This window comes from Phoenix dactylifera, unplaced genomic scaffold, assembly GCF_009389715.1.
Source record: "Phoenix dactylifera cultivar Barhee BC4 unplaced genomic scaffold, palm_55x_up_171113_PBpolish2nd_filt_p 001045F, whole genome shotgun sequence".
Lineage (NCBI taxonomy): Eukaryota > Viridiplantae > Streptophyta > Magnoliopsida > Arecales > Arecaceae > Phoenix > Phoenix dactylifera.
The window spans coordinates 82,869-99,680 of NW_024068397.1; the positions used below are offsets into that span (position 1 = coordinate 82,869).

Below are 16,812 nucleotides of genomic sequence, written 5' to 3' on the forward strand. Positions count from 1 at the left end.
TTTTCTTAAGTTCTTCTAATAAATTTGTCCTTAGATGAGTTCTTGAGAGTTATTTTAATCGTATATAAAGAGTGTATCAAGAATGTATCGAGAATTTAGAATGTATCAAGAATGTATCGTTTTTTTCTTTCTTAAGTGTTTATGTACTAGATCAATTAAGTTAATGACATTTGTACTTCCATATAACCTCAATGGCATTGTAAATATCAAAATAACACTTGGATCCTCAATTCTCTCTATCGAAGCTGCAACTGCTTTTCCTTTTTCTCCGATGTTAACCATTATAATTTTCAAAAAGCAAAGGTTTAAGGTGATTTACAGGTTCTATATAAGATGAGATGTAAGCCTCATGTCAAAAAAGCAAGTGCTCAATATAATGCTGTGTCTAGAGAGAGTATCTATTGTAAGAACTACTCATAGCAAGACAAAATGCACTTAATAGTCAGTTTAAATATTTTATTAAACAATACTTAAGTTTGCAATAAAACAATATTTCTTCCATCATCTATTTGTGGTGGTGGTGCATTGCTGAAACTCAAGCGACGCACTCATAGAAGTCTCTTTATTTGATATATCTTGAACATGAAACCCTAGTTCATTTGAAGACAACCTTGTCTTAGGGGTTGAGTCCATATGAGCCTTAAATAAACCTTTCTAAATAATTATTGCTAGTGCTTCTACAATAAAATCAATGTCTAACATGCAGTCAATATTTATATTTACTTTTGCTTAAGGAACTATTTGAGATTTATCAATGGAAATAACTAGTACTATTCTCTATATAGATAGTCTTTTTGGGTTTACGCCTATGGTTGAAAGTATCATTTACTTATTCATCAACAGATAATTAATTAACATTGTTAGGCAACACCTATTTAACAATAAGTCTGGTTTATAGGAAACTAATGCTAGGATGGTTTTCGATGTTCAATTCTCACATTGATTTCTGGTTAGGTTTGGTCACTATGGTTGTGCATGACTTTGATATACACAAGCGGTTTAAGTTTAGAATTACTTGGTCTGGTCTAAATTAGGTTTGCTCAAGTTTGCATTGTTTGGAAAGTTTTATGAGTTGGGTAAGGTGACCCAACCTGGCCCTAATGATTAATCTGTACATCCTATAATTTATTCATGATTGCAGGGACTGCCAAACCATCTTCGACCAGTAGTGTGGGGCATACCGAACTGAGTGGTTTGGGATGTACCGAATCAGATCGATCAGTTGCCAGAATGGTTCAGTCGATCAATCTGGTTCTTGAATAGTATGTTTTGTTTTTTTAATTAAAATTCCCTCTTAATTCTCTCCTTTTCTCTTGATCCTTCTCTCTCTCTCGCCGGATTTCTTTATTATCCTATCTCCCTCTCTCTTTCTTAATTCTCCTCTCCTGAACTTTCTCTCTCGTCTCCCCCATCTCTTGATGCTCTACGATGAATTTGCTATGACAATGCCTCTGCAACGACAATGCTAGCTAGGGTTAGGGTTCCACGACAATGACGACTTCATGGGTAGGGTTAGGAGTTCGTGACCGCTGTTGATGAGGTACGCCTCTCTCTTCTTTCCTCCCTCCCTCCCTCTCCCTCTCCCTCCCTCTCCCTCTCCCTCTCCCTCTTCTTCCTCTTGATATGGTATAGGTACCGATTGCCGGCCGATAGGATCCTTGGTATTGGTTCAGCGAACCTTGTTTAGAGAATGTATGATCAGGTGTAATAAATCATTAACTATACAAGGAGGGAGTAGAGTCCACCAAACCGGTACTAGGACCCGTACCGATTGGTGGGTGAGTCGGTACGGTACCGAATTGGTACCGTACCGATACACGGTTCCGAACCGGCACATCCATTTTTTTAAAGTTTTTCAAGTTTGATCAATTGGTAATTAATTTTTTTTCAACTTTTTAATGATTTTAAGTATAATTTGATGTTTTTTGATTTTTTATGATCCCGGTTTAACCTAATGATGCATTTTGTTGTTTTAAAGTGATACAAAATATATGATTAGTGAGATGTTGCATGCTACAAGAAGTAACATGAAATATTCTAAAATCAACTATTGAGGTAAAAAATATAAAATAATACAATCATTATATATATTTAAAGTACAACATATATACGATATCTAAAATTTTGTCGAGTGGAGTTGCCTCTCGAGATATATGGATTATTAACATAGTCAGGGCACGTCAGCCCACCTCTCTAATCAAGCGGCATTGTAGTATTGTATGTTTATCCCATAAGAAACGCGCTCTGGGTTATAAGCACTCTTGGATTTCTCGCTGAAGCTCTGGCTCTGAAAGATGTCCTTTCGTTGATAATACGGCTGTAGAAGGGCCCATCCGAATATACCAGCAGCAAAATTCAGCCCGTAAGATACTCCGAACTGCGTAGAATAGTAGCAATCGGAAGAAGGTACCTCAAACTGACCATATCCAGATCCGTATCCGTATGGGTCATAGGTTGCCCGTGGTTGCGGATAATAAAATCTAGTATATGACTTGGAATCTAATATGTTTATAGATTCTACTCGACGTGCGAGGTCATCTGCAGCTGCATCGTGTCCTCTTGAATGACCTCGAGGAGCCCGTCTTCTATATGCAATCATATTCTCACAAGCTCTACTAGATTGTGCATCGTTGTCTCTATCTTATGTAGAATACAATAACTAAGACTTATCGATGAATCGAAGACCATCCTGCAACTATATCTCATAAACAGTGGTCTCATATCCTCCACTCTTTTTTTGGCCAGCAGATTTCTGACCATTAGAACTGTCATCGCTACTGCTCCTGGTCTCTAAATTTGAGTGAACTGGTGTGAGGACCTGTGCGGGTGTGTGTGTTGTCCCACATCGGTTATCCATTGAGAAGATTTTGGATACTTATACAGGACTAAGGTATCCAAAAATATCTTTCGGTTAGCCTTTTTGGGTGAGATCATAGGTTGTGACAAATGGTGTCAGAACGAACTCGGCTATAGCCTATGTGGTCTAGGAGACACTGCAACACGAGTTTATGAAGGCTGACCATGGGCCAATCATGGTGCTTGTGATTAAATTTGAATGAATTTGAATCCTTAGCCTGACAAGAACGTCAAAGCTTGAACGGAGAGAGTATGTGAGAACCCTGCGGGCGTATGTTTACTCCCACATCAGCTAGTCGCCGAGGAAATCTTGGATACTTATACAAGACTAAGAAATCCAAAAAATACCTTTTGGCTAGCCATTTTAGGTGAGGTCCAGGGTTATTACAATGGTATTAGAGCGGACCCGGCCCATAACCTATGTGGACTAGGGGACACTGCAGCACAAATCCATTGGGGTTGACCATGGGCCGATCGTGGTGCTTGTGGTTAGATTTGAATGGATTTGAACCTTTAGCCTAACAAGGACATCAAGACTTAAACGGGAGGATTATGTGAGGACCCGTGCAGGCATGTGTTTACTTGTTTTTATTGCATTCAGTTCATGTAATCCTTGTACAGCTCAGATATTGATCATGCTCAGGTCCAACTCAGTTTGTTTTGCTTTTTATTTGTATTGTATATTCGAGTATTGAACATTAAAGAGCAGTTAATTGGTGCAAGATGCAATGTTTTAAAGGATTGTAGAAGCTAGACAAGTATCCAAAAGCTGGCTCACATCTAGGCATGAGGCTGGTGCCAGTCAGACAGACAGAAGTAAGGGCAGCCCAAAATTAATAAATTGTAATGAAAAACCTAAAAGGAAAGTTATAATCTGGTAGAATAAACATAAGATATCAAATAATATATCGTAAGCCAATGGGAATTATCCATCTGACAACATCTTTAATGATCTATAAATTGATTCCACTCTCAGTACTGGAATATGATGTAAAAATTGTCAAAATGGGCATCTAGACAGCCCTAAATTGGAAGTAAGGCAGCCATCTTTTAAGTATTGACAAGATGTTGTAATGGATATGAGACTGAGTCAGCAAATTGTCTAAGTTGAAGAAACAAAATCAATGTCAAAAACTACCGCTAGGGGAAGGCTAGGAAAATGCCAACTTTAAAGCAAGCTTGAGATGATTTCAATAAGTGCAATGCATGGCGTATAGTTGGAGATTTCATGTACACATTAAAGGATTGCAGTAAGAAAACACCTTTGTAGCCGCAAATTCACATAATGAGAATCAAAATCTTTGTGTACGTTTTGGCCAGGAGATGGTATCCTTTGGTTTAGGTTGGTGAGAAAAAATCAGCTCTCATTCACAGGAGAAGGATAACCAATTTATTTTCTACATCAAGTATGACCTGATATTGAGACACATTCCATTTCAGGTCGTGGTTCTTGCAGGGATTAGTTAACGATTCAAGTTCTTAGTGCCTGGAATATTCTACCTATGATAATGCACCTGCTTTGGAATCCTCCTGGAGTATCGAATCCACATCTGCCTCCAAAGCGCTTCTATATTAGAAGTGTTTCTAAAATATGAAATATCCATGTCCTTGAACCTGCACCCACATCTGTTTCTGATCCTATTAACTAAGTTGAAGAGACATTTGGAGAAGAATGTGTAATGACGGGATAAGTCTTGTGCTTTATTTTTTGCTAATGGGTCAAGTTGGGCTAGGACCAGCCTAGTGCTGGCTGAATCGTTTAGGCCAAATGTGCCCTGTATTTAGCTATAAAGTCAGGCCTGAATTGAGCTCAATAAAAAAACTTGGGGTGTTGAACTTGGGACCGAACTGGCCTAGCCCATACTGAAATTCAAAGAAACATCTTCCTAATTCCTTCCCAGTTAAATGATTCCACTAATTTCATGTTTCAAAAAAAATGCAAGAAATTTACTATCATCATTGGTTTCTGGTGATGGGATGTGGATCTTGGCAGAGTCGTGATGATAAGTTGTTGAATCTATAGGAGCACCTCTCTTGCACCATCCAAGAGGGAAAGGCATGGGGAGGCACTGGAAGAGAGGGAAAATTTAGGATGGAGGATGCATGTAGAGTGGACCTTGGCATTGTGAGGATGGTTTATGGTAGAAGAAGAGGAAGGGAGGAAGGGAGGTCGGACCCATTTACATCCCTATGCTTAACTGTAGCTTAAATATATACAAGTTACTAGTGTTAGGAAGGATTTTGCAGGAGTTTAAGAGGCTGTAAGTTATTTATTTGAGGATATAAATTTTGATAGTTACTCTTGATCAAAGGCTTATTGGTTGTTTATAGGGTTAAATACACCTTTCTGGTTTACACATGAAGAATTATGAATACATGAATGCTTTGTGAAATAGAAACAGATGGTCCATACTCTTCTGTTACCCATTCTGCCTTTGCCTTTGCTTTGGAATCTGATTTATAATAATAGTGGAGTTTGCAGGTCCCTTCTGTTGTTAGTTCAAGTCTTAAAATTTCATATGGGAAGGTTTTCACAAAAAGTGTATTTTGGTACTTAAAATTGGAGAAATTTCTACAAAGGAAGTTTGGCATTCTTCTCTCCATGCGAGAGGTCCACCATAAAAACCCTGGTGGCGGCTTCCTGCCATAGCTAATAATGATGTAATATCAGAGAGTTATATGTATGGCTATGTTTTCTTCTAAAAACTTATGTTAATTATGATTTACTGATATTTCTAATGCTTCTTTTATTTTGCTGCAGCTTGTTCATCCTGCTTTCCGGGCAATGTTGGGGCATCTACGTTCTAAAGCTCTTGATAAATTCAGAAGTGAGCTTGAACAGTCGGTGAAGAGTGGGTTCGCTGCATCAGTTCGCGATTGTACTCAGTCTTCTTTGCTTGAATTTGATAGAGGATTTGCAGGTATCATCTCACTTGAACTGTTAAACATTAATTTTCATGGTCGAGTGTTTCTTAAGTTTTAAAGGCATTAATGTAATCTAAGCATCTGCTAATCGACATAAGCCAATCTAGAGAGCTTCCCAGTTCTGTACAAGTTCTTTCTTGATACTTCTTTATAAACAAGTTATGCATCTATCTGTCCACAATTAATGTTATCTTAAGGGTTGTGCCAGTGGAATTTGATAATTTTGTGATTATTCACCTTTTCTAAGAAAAGAAAAGTTATGTTTAAAATATTCTTTTCCATACACTTAAAATGTATTAAAAACAATGAATTGAAAATTCATACCCTTTTATAGGGTTTATGCTTTCCTTTCTGCTCCTTTGCGATCCAATAATTACTGCAAGATTTAAGTTTGAAAAATGACCTCACACAACGAAGCAATGTGACTTGGATGTAATGACCTCTAAACATAATTTTGATAGTATGATATTAAGGTGCAACCATACAAGTCTTGATCAAATTGTGTATAATCTTATATTCTACTATTCTATGTATTTATTAGTAACAATATGTTTATTTGAAGTCGGAAACCAAAATCATATATAATATCTGAATTCAGATTTTGATATGCTGTACCAGTATGCATAGTGAATTAGATCAGTTTACCCAGATTTCTTTGCCTTCCTATATATGTTGTAATGAATTAAACATGACCAACAAACTTTATCTATACTTTTTGGGTTCAGTATATTTAATGCTCCTTTTACATTCATTTATGTTAAAATTTAAATCCACTATTAAATGTAAGCTTACCACTTTCACAACTTCAATCTTGATCGTTTATAGTTTTCCCCCTCTCTTGACCTTTCAACCCACTTGTCATTGCATGCCCTTGCATGGTATGTTGGTTCATACTCCTATCATAATAATCATTCATTATGCTTACTGCAATGCACTTCGTTCTGCCTTAATCCTTCCTAGGGTGCCTTAGAATCTCCTCACCAATCTCATATATGACAATTTCTTTCTGTGTAAAATCTTTCTTGTTCAAAATCCTAAATTCTACAAACTTGTTGGCCATAAAGGTCATGTTTCTTTCCTCTGGCTTTCAGGGGTATGTGGTGATCACATGAACACTCGACACTCCAGAAGCATACTTTGCAGTTTTTGATATGTCTTTGTCTTTGTATTTAGATAATAAATGCTAGATAGTGAATATGATGCAATGAGGAGTTTTTGATTGAATGTTGTCTTGTTCTTTCACAAGGCAGAACTGCAGAATTAAGGTATTATGCTGAATTTGGAAGACTGAGAGATGTTATTTTTGGTGCTGCTGAACAATAGATTATATGCTTAATTGTAGCTGTGAGACATATGGAGATACGAGATAGCGATCAACAAATCCTTTTTAATGGCTATCTCTTATATATGACAATTACTTGGATGTACATGATTATGAAGCGTGACTGAGGAACCTTAGAAGTTTGTGTACAAGTAAAATAATCTATAGGTGGCAACTGAGCTCTATGCTTCTATAGCAACAAATGCCAGAAATGGCCCTTCTGAAGAAAGGAGCTCTCACACGTTTCAGGAGGGACAAACACAAATACATGGGTATGAAAGTGGAGAGGAAATCACATTGATGGAGAGTTTGACCTATAATAAGAATGTGTGCTGAGACAAGTTTCATAAAGCAAAAACCTAGTGGATATTTTTACTGTCATTGTGCTTCACTATCTTCCTATATTTGCAAGTTTCTGTCATTCCCCACTTCGTGAAGCCTGACATGCAGTTATGCTTATAAATGCTGTACTGCTAGATCATTGTCGATATTTGTTTTTCACCTTCTTCAGATGTGAAAATTAAGCATGCTAATTGGGATGCTTCCAAAGCAAGGGAGAAGCTTCAACGTGAAATTGAAGCACATGCATTGTCTGTTCTTGGTGCAAAATTGTCGGAACTTAGAGCTGATTACCAGGTTAATAAATTTTATTTCATGGACGAGTTCAATTTTATCAAGACTTTTAATACGTAAAACCATCATCCCACATAATAATCAAAATACTTAATAATTTGGGATGAAATTTTGTTTTGCAGAGACAAGTAACTGAAGCACTGGCTGAGCCTATAGAGTCACTATTTGATAATGCTGGGCAAGATACTTGGCCATCGATGAGGAAACTCTATAAGCGTGAGATGGAGAATGCTTTATCAAGGTTTGCAAATTCTCTTTCTGGGTTTGAACTGGACCAGGCAACTTATGATAAGATGATGGCCGAGTTAAAGGACTATGCAAAAAGTCTGGTGGAAAAGAAAGCCAGAAAAGAAGCTGGAAAGGTTTTGATACATATGAAGGATAGGTAGCTATGAACTCCTATTTATTTCATCATGTTGTAGTTTACCTGATATCTGATGTCATAATTGGACTACTTCCAGGTTTTCAACTATATTTAGTCATGACATGGATTTGATGCCAAGGGCCTGGACTGGGAAAGAAGATATAAGAAATATCACAAAAGAGGCCAACACTGCAGTATCTACAATTTTAATTTCATTTTCTTAATGATGCATGAACCTGTAGCAATCTTTCTATTTCCTTAAGAGTTTGTAGTGTTTTTATTACATTTTGATTATGGTGCAGGCTTTGAAGGTTTTGTCTGTATTGGCGGCTCTACGCTTAGATGACAAACCGGATAAAATCGAGAGTATTCTTAAATCAATACTTATGGGTGGCTCAGCTTCCCGAAAGAGTCTTGAAGCTGCAGCAGATCCACTTGCTTCAAACACATGGGAAGAGGTATTATTTGGTTATTTTCTCTTGTCATGTGTCAAAAAAAGCAGTGCATGAGTTATTGTATTTGTTGACCAGGTTCCTCGAAATAATACATTGATCACACCAGTTCAGTGTAGGTCAATTTGGAGACAGTTCAAAACAGAAACTGAGCATATTATCATCCAAGCAATTTCTGCACAGGTATGCATCCTTGAATTGATTGTTGCCTTAGTTCATCACCTTGGTGGGGTGACTACGCATGGTTTTTCCTCTTTTTTTCTATTTTTTGTCATTTATTTCATTAGTTTTCTAATTTTCATGTTTTCTGTGAGTTCACTTTCTGCTAATAAATCCTTTACATGATCTCAACTTTTAGACATGGGGAAAAAAGATCATCTTAAGTTATTAACTCTCACTTCAAGTATTAAATGGTGGCCCATTATGCTTTAACTAAATTGTGTGCTGGAGCACTGGCTTTCAGAAAACTGGTGCTGTTAAGATGAAAACTGGGGTGAAATGAAGAGATTGCGAGTTTGGAGATCCTGTAGACTATAGAGAGTCAAGATATTAGTACATCAAATGATTTTTGATTGATTATGTTGTCCTGTATATGAGTGGGGTTGTTCCAGCTAAATTATTATGATCAGCAATTCTAGCCAGTCAGTTTCTTGTACAAGATCAGGTATTCTGCTTGCTAATCATGAATAACTTAATGTGGTGTGTCCATCCATCCATCCATTCCCTAAATTTATTCTAGGAAGGCTTCCATTAGTTCAGTGCGGAAGGCCCTGGGCAAAATGGAATAAAACAGATTCCTTTTGGATGGAGGTTCCATGCTAAAGGAGCTTTTGTCTCCGTGTGAGTAAGATGATCACTAATCTCAATAAAGAAATATAAGGCCTCAGGTTAAACTACAAATTTTAAATCCTAGGGGAGATTATGCAGTAAAGGGTTCTCTCAGTCCCCAGTTAAAAGAAAATGTTTGGAACTCTGTCAAGTTATAAAAGGCCTGAAGCGTTATTGTAAAACAGAACTCCCTCTGCCTTTGTCTCCATATGAATGAGATTGCCGAAATAAAGTAAGACAATTTCTCAGGCCCTTATTTATTTATTTTGATGAAAACCTGGGAATGCCTGAGGCCACATTGAAAAGCTGAATTCTATCTAATGGAGGTTCTACCACAGAGGAGATTTTGGCTTCCAATTAAAATGAGATCTCTGGTTCTCAATATAGTTAAGGTTTCAGGCTCCATCTAGTGGGGATTCTGCTGGAAAGGAACCATATAGTTCTATTTATATAAGATTGCAGTCAAATTACAGGAAGGCTAATGCACTGCCATCCGGGAGAACTTCACCTAACATATGGTTGATCTGTTAGTTTCATTTGAATAAGATCAATGATCCCAGAGGGTTTATAATGAAACATAAATTAAAAGTTCACTCAGAAGGATCATGTATCCTACTTCAAAATTATGAAAAGACTGGACTGTTATTAGCCATTGTTTTCTTTTTTAAAGAAACGATAGTTTGGGGGGTATTCTAAGGATTCATCAAAGGAAAGTAATAGGGGATTTAAATCTTTAATATGTCTTACTAGTCAGAGTTTAACCACATTCATCTTTAAGACAAATATATGGCAAAGGATAGATTAAAACAACTCCTGTTGCAAGATGTTGACAATATCATGACATAGATATGGAAAGCTACCCAACTAAATCAGAAATTCCCTTGGGCCTATTTTAACCATAAAAAAAGTTTAAGTATCAAAAATTGCCTAAGGCACAATCAGTTCCCTTCTTTGATTATTTGTGGAATACTATTGGCCTTTTAATTATTTTCAGAATAACTATGGTCTCATTTTGAAGTGTTGTAGGTTTGAGATGTTTATTTGTTGTTTAATTTAATTGCATATTCTCAGAATATAGCTAGTTATTTTGCCTATGCCTAAAATGGCCTTTTCCATTCTCATGTTGTGTATAAGCAGTTCAACAAATTTGGTGGGAGAAGGAAGCTCCCTTTAATTTGTGGAAGAAAAGCTGCCTGCATTTTTATTTACGAGCAGGGTTATTAGCTCTGCTAATTCTCTTTTTTGAGCTTGTTATTTAGTCATATATTTATATTATGATATATTCCCGCCTCCACTCCAGGAAGCTCACAGGCGCAGTAATAGGTGGCTGCCTACTCTGTGGGTAATTGCTTTAATTGCAGTTCTGGGTTTCAATGAATTTATGATGCTTCTAAGGTAATATCTGCTATCAAAGTTGTCTCGTTGGTTGTTGAATTTGTTTAATTTCCCTTTTTATTTTTTGGTTTCCATATAGATTTTTATCTTTCCCAAGTGACACTTCTATTCTGTCGTAAATGAACAGGAATCCTCAATATTTCTTTGGACTGTTTCTTTCTTTCTTACTGTGTGGAGCTCTATGGTTTCAACTTAATATTGCTGGAGAATTCCGCAATGGCATGGTAAGAAAATAAAGTTTTAATAATGAGTATTAGGCATCAATGTTAACCTCTGAGAGTATGACATTTTGTCATAAATCACACTGTTATTATTGCATTATCCTATAGTGATTAATCAAGAACAACTATGTAACTCCTGCGTAAGAAACTGATCTTCGTAAGTTGACAGCATCTGATGAGCACGTTATGTTGATTGCATTGGTGGCCATGTGTCTTATTAGCCAAAGAGACCAATAGAGTATCAGTTTTGAATTCTTGTTTCTTTCAGATCATGATGATACAGTCCCTCCAAGCATAGTCATCATACAGAATGTGTTTTAATTCCTCTCAATTGAAATCATTAGATACTAGTCTTTGGCATGTGTTATTCACATGAGAGGAGGTATGGATGATGGTGTTTCACCACGTGGAAAGGGAGTGTTGGTGAGAGTGAGGGGGGGATAGAAATCTTACATATGATGGATGGGATGCATGGATGGTAGGTCTTAAAAAAACTGTGATGTCATTGAACATCAGGTGTGGCCAGACACAAACTGTTTGCAGTTACTTGTTAGCATAGAAAATATTAACTCTTAATTAGGTGTTATGTCATTCTAAAATAGAAGAAAATTGTTGCTGAAGATATGTTACAATTTGTAACAAGATTGTTTTCATGGTTTTATCCTCATTTTTTTGGATCAACAGTCAACTGCGGATCAACCCTTCAACTTACTCATCATGGTGAGGATTGTCAGTGTTACTGAATCATGATAAGGGATGCCATGGTCTGGTATGGTGGGCGATCACAAATAAAGGCATATTGAACGGGTATCCTTGACTGTTTAAAAGACTTTAGAAGAGCAAAGGGCAGTTTGAACTATCCTATGAAAATATATTTTCTTGTCATGGCAGGCCTTTACCATGGATCAGACGCGAGCCCTCATTTTGTTTTCGACTGAAAAGTTTTATAAAAATAAGAGACTTCTTTGGTGCATGAAATGCTCTAATGGTTTAGTATTGGTTGATGGGTGTGGAGTAGGAGTGATTAAAGTGGATTATAAGATTGAGAGCATTAAGGTTTAAAAAACAGGGACAACAAAAGAAAATACATGGAATCTTTTCAGATTTTCTATGTTGGTTTTTTCTAGGAAGGGGCTGATTTTCTATGTTATTAATAGTCGAACCAAGTTCAAGCATGATGGGCAAAATTCAACTTTTTTAACTTTTGGCGACTCATTTTCCAGTAACCATACTTTGTCCCTTAAAACACTATGATCAAGGTTCGCCGCAGTACTAGATCTTGTACCGGTGCCACACTAGTACAATGTTGGTACAGTACGGTATGAAATTTTTTTGGCATACCGAGTGTTGGTACACCATCCGTACTAGGTACTGGTACGGTACGTTATGCCCCATACTGTTCGGTACGGCATACTATGACCATGATGAAGTATTGAGGAATTATTAGCGAAAAATTGCATGTCCAGTCATAATGGATGGATCGTACATGGAAGAGGTTCGGGCTTTTGCCTGTCACCTCCTATTGTCTTAGCATGGTATAGTATGTCAGTGAAGGTTGCAGAGCAGTGTGATATTACTTGCTGTTTGATTTCTTCGATTTATAATTTTGGTCAAAGCGTTTTTGAAAGAGGTTATTTACATTGTTTATCAGATAACTTGGATCTTTACTTTATTTAATCTCTTCAATTTATCACTCAAATATTCTCTAAGGGATCGATGATTTTTGCAGCTTCCAGGACTTCTTGCACTGTGCACAAGATTTCTGCAGGCAGTTACGAGCCTCATAAGAAACTTGCTGACAAGCGTCACAGACATGAGACTCCAGTACCTCCCCAACCACCCAAGCCAATTCGTGCACGAAGTTTCATGATTCAATCACAGAGACAAGCTTCATTTAGCGGTCCGATACCTTACGCATTATCCTCTTCACTCCCAGTTTCTTCTAAAAGCGGTCTTGAGTGCTCAAGCATGTCAACAGAGTCAACTTGGAGAGACCGACTATGAGGCGAGCTCTTCATAAGTTTGTGTGATCGTCAAGCTATATACTGATGGCTATGTATACTTGCCACCTGTTACGAGTCACCAGAGGTAGCATTCATCTGCCTTCATGCTGTTCATCGAGCATCAGTTCAGTTGTTACATGGATTGATACCATCAGATGCTGCCTTTCATGCATACCTGTTGGAACAGTTGTCTGAGGACTAGACTGGTCTTTTAACTGTTCATATTTGTATTAGCCGCATAAATATTTATAGTAGGTACAGGCATTCTATCAAGAATCACTTGTTACATGGATTGATACCATTAGATGCTGCCTTTCATGCATACCTGTTGGAAGAGTTCTATGAGTGGACTAGTCTTTTAAATGTTCGTATTTGTATCAACAGCATAAATATATATAGTGTACAAGCATTCTACCTGTGCAGTGTGTAGTGACAGATGCCCTTATGTGGTTTTTCCTTGACCTTGATTGTCAATGAAGAACAGGTGTCTGAAGAACTGCAAATAAATGCAGAGTTGATTTCAGAATTATCATTCTGAACATCCTTTCTAGTTTTAAGAATGACAACTGGAGAACCAAGAGTTAGAATTGGCCGGGTCAATCACTTGGGAGGTCTCTGAAGAGTTGAACAGAAAAACTCCAAAATGGAGGAGGGATGCAACTGGCGGCTGTCAACATGGTTGTTGCTGTCCAAGGAGTAGGCCTAAAAACGGATCGGATAAAATCCGACCAAATCCTTTTTTGTATCGTTTGGATCGGATTTGGATGGAAGTAATAGTATCCGATCGGATCCAGATCCGAATTCGGATGTTTATTTAAAACTTGTGCCGGATCCGGATCTGAATTCGGGTTTTTAAATTTTTTCAGGTATGGATCCGGATTACCTGAAAAACTATATGGAGAAATCTAAGTCCAATCCGGATATCCAACAAAAGCTTACACAGAGATGTGTTAGTTGTAGTATATGAATCTGGCCACCGAATCAGAATATTGTTACTGATGTATATAGCTGGTTTATCTTATTTACTAAAAGTAATCAGATCATTAAATAACAATTTCACTGATGTATATAGCTGGTTTCTTTTTATTTATTAAAAGTAATCAGATCATTAAATAGCAATTTCATGTATGTTGTGATATATTTTAACCATTATTTTCTATAAAATATGAATTCTTTTTTATTGATAAAACTAAAAAGTATTTTTTAGGTATTTTTAAAACTTTACCGCTAAAGTGATTTAGAAATATTATTAATTTCTATATACTATGTTTATATATAATTTTTCTTCTAGGCTTTCTAAAAGAAATAGATAATTTGTGATTTTTTTAATTCTACGATAAATAATAATGATAATATTTGATATAAAAAATTATTAATATTCTTATATTATATTTTTTATTTAAATTATTTTAATCTTAAATATTTTAATATAAATTCAGTTGGACCATTAATCAAGTTGGTCTCCATGCGAGTTTAATTGCCATGCCTTAAATGTTTAGGTATTAGCAAGCAATCTGAATAGCGAATCATGTTACCATTCTTCATGATTACATTTCTATCATTGAATTTTGCTAAAAATCTGATTTATGTATAAATAATATCTGACTTATATCCATATTTAAATTTAAAAAATATGGATATCACTAATATCCGATTTGTATCCATATCTACTTAGAACGAATATAGATATGTATAACATCCGATTCGTACCTATATATATATCCAAACCAAATATGGATACTAATTTTGATATCTATGTAATATTCATATTAATATTTATATTTATTAAAAAATATGGATATAAATATAGATATACTAGTATTCGATGTATATTTAATCTATTTTTCAGCCCTGTCAAGGTAATATGTAGGGGCAGTCATGCTGCCTCACTTCCTGATGCTGCTGGGTGTATGAATCTGCAAATATAACATTTTCTGCAGTCTTCTAGATGCAGGTTGACATGACAATTACTTTGTTTTGAAATCATGAGAGGGAATTGGCTCTTGGGGTCTTGCTGTGTTTCTCGAAAGGCATTGAAAAAAAGATAAAAGTCTAGTGTGTTATGTGAGAGCACATGAACGATGGGAATCTGTCTGCCATTAAATTAACTGGTGTCAACCATTGTTCTTGGGGTGGGACTTGAATGGTGATAGCTGAAAGAAGTCAATTATGTTTGATTGAAAATGAAATGATCCTACAAATGGATCAATTTAGGGCCTACAGATGCGTTTCAACGATCAGCTCATGCTCAATTCAATTGGAAGGATGCTGCAAATGAATGTGTTGGTAGAAGTGATGTGGTGATCATTTCTCACATTGTTCCTGAAATTGGCATTTCCTTCTTGAAGAGTGGCAGAAACCCAATGGAGGATCAAATTCATGTGAAAATTATTCACTTGAATATAGTTCACCTGATTATAAACAAAATTTGATAATCCGCAAGATGAGCAACTCGATAATTTACATCAACTACATTATTGAATATTGATCATAGGAATAACCATGGGCACCCCACAACTGTTGATGTCTTTGAGGGTCCCATGTTCAATAGACCTCTACTTCCATCATGCAACCCTGCATTCTGTGTGGCCATTACTTGGAAGAAGCCCCACACCATGCTTAAACTAGTTAGCAACCTAGTGAGGAAAGACACAAGTCCCTTATCCATCTTTCATTTTATATAGTGGGTCTACTGGTGCCTGATGGTACCATCAATGGAAACTTTGATAGCTATGATCAGAAGGGTGTATAGCCAAATTAATCATGAAAGACATGCAACATAAAAGGAGCATGAAGCTTAAATTCCAGGGTGAGGGAGGGAGGGAGGGGGAGAGAGCTAAACTCGTTAGGTTGTGAGTAGCTCGGTAGAGAACACAGTGAAGGAGTTGAAAATATGACATTGACAAACCATATGGTCAACAAGAATAATCTTGCACAACAAAAAGGAAAAAAGAAAGGACAAAAAATATTGTGAACCATATCCAAAGATTTGTTCTTAGAAGTCAATTCTATTGGCATCATGTATCCATATCTAAATTCTCTATCTTCATTTCTATGTCGATCTCCTGCTTTCTTGAAGATGACCACTCATGATTTCTGTTAATAATTGTTCGTAACTAAGTTCTTGGGGTTCCTGAGCTCATAACATTCTATCATGAGATAAGGGGAATCTTTCGGTCGGTGCAAGGCCGGTGGTTGAATGAATAATGGCCATCCAATGAATCGGCGTACCACTTTTTCTAATGTTATGCAGACTAAATCACAAGAATGCTTGGTATTTTTAATTTTTTCAAGGAATACGTAGGAATGCCACCATTAAGGATACAACCACATTTTGATGCATTGCAATCATAGTGGACATTTTGTCTACAATTCTGACTTTCCTTTTCTATAACTCTGTGTTTCTATATTTTGACAGGCATCTGCCTCAACCTCTTCATTTGTCCTCCAATCATGACACCCTCACAAGTAACTTATTATTAAACAATCTGATATATAAAATAGATTTAGAGTATATTTGGTTGGAGGGAGTTGGGCTCTAGAATGATAATGGAATGAGTGATTTTCATTCCAACCATTTGGTTAGGGAAAGTCCCATTCCAATTTCGATTCCAAAAAAAAATTGGAATGCCCCATCCCCAAAAATCCAATTATGATATTTCTTAATATTCAAATCCCATTTTGATTCCAATCATGAACCAAATGCATTAGAAAATATGGCTATTCCTGTTGTAAAATTATAGATGGAGAGAAGGAAGAACTTATCAGTTGAGGCGTGATTTCACTGTCCTTAAGAATAGATCGCGCCCCTCGG

General features: G+C 36.5%; 1 protein-coding gene across 1 annotated transcript in view; it reads left to right on the forward strand.

Moving 5' to 3' along the window:
- The window catches only part of LOC103721108 (protein ROOT HAIR DEFECTIVE 3-like), a 41,100-nt gene extending 27,801 nt beyond the window's left edge, over positions 1-13,299 (forward strand). The window contains 10 exon segments of the mRNA XM_008811165.3: positions 5,618-5,777; positions 7,614-7,738; positions 7,858-8,120; positions 8,197-8,293; positions 8,402-8,557; positions 8,630-8,734; positions 10,680-10,774; positions 10,902-10,998; positions 12,725-12,776; positions 12,779-13,299. Coding sequence (XP_008809387.3) covers positions 5,618-5,777; positions 7,614-7,738; positions 7,858-8,120; positions 8,197-8,293; positions 8,402-8,557; positions 8,630-8,734; positions 10,680-10,774; positions 10,902-10,998; positions 12,725-12,776; positions 12,779-12,999 — 1,371 coding nt within the window. The 3' untranslated portion in view covers positions 13,000-13,299.
- The last annotated feature ends 3,513 nt before the right edge of the window (positions 13,300-16,812 follow it).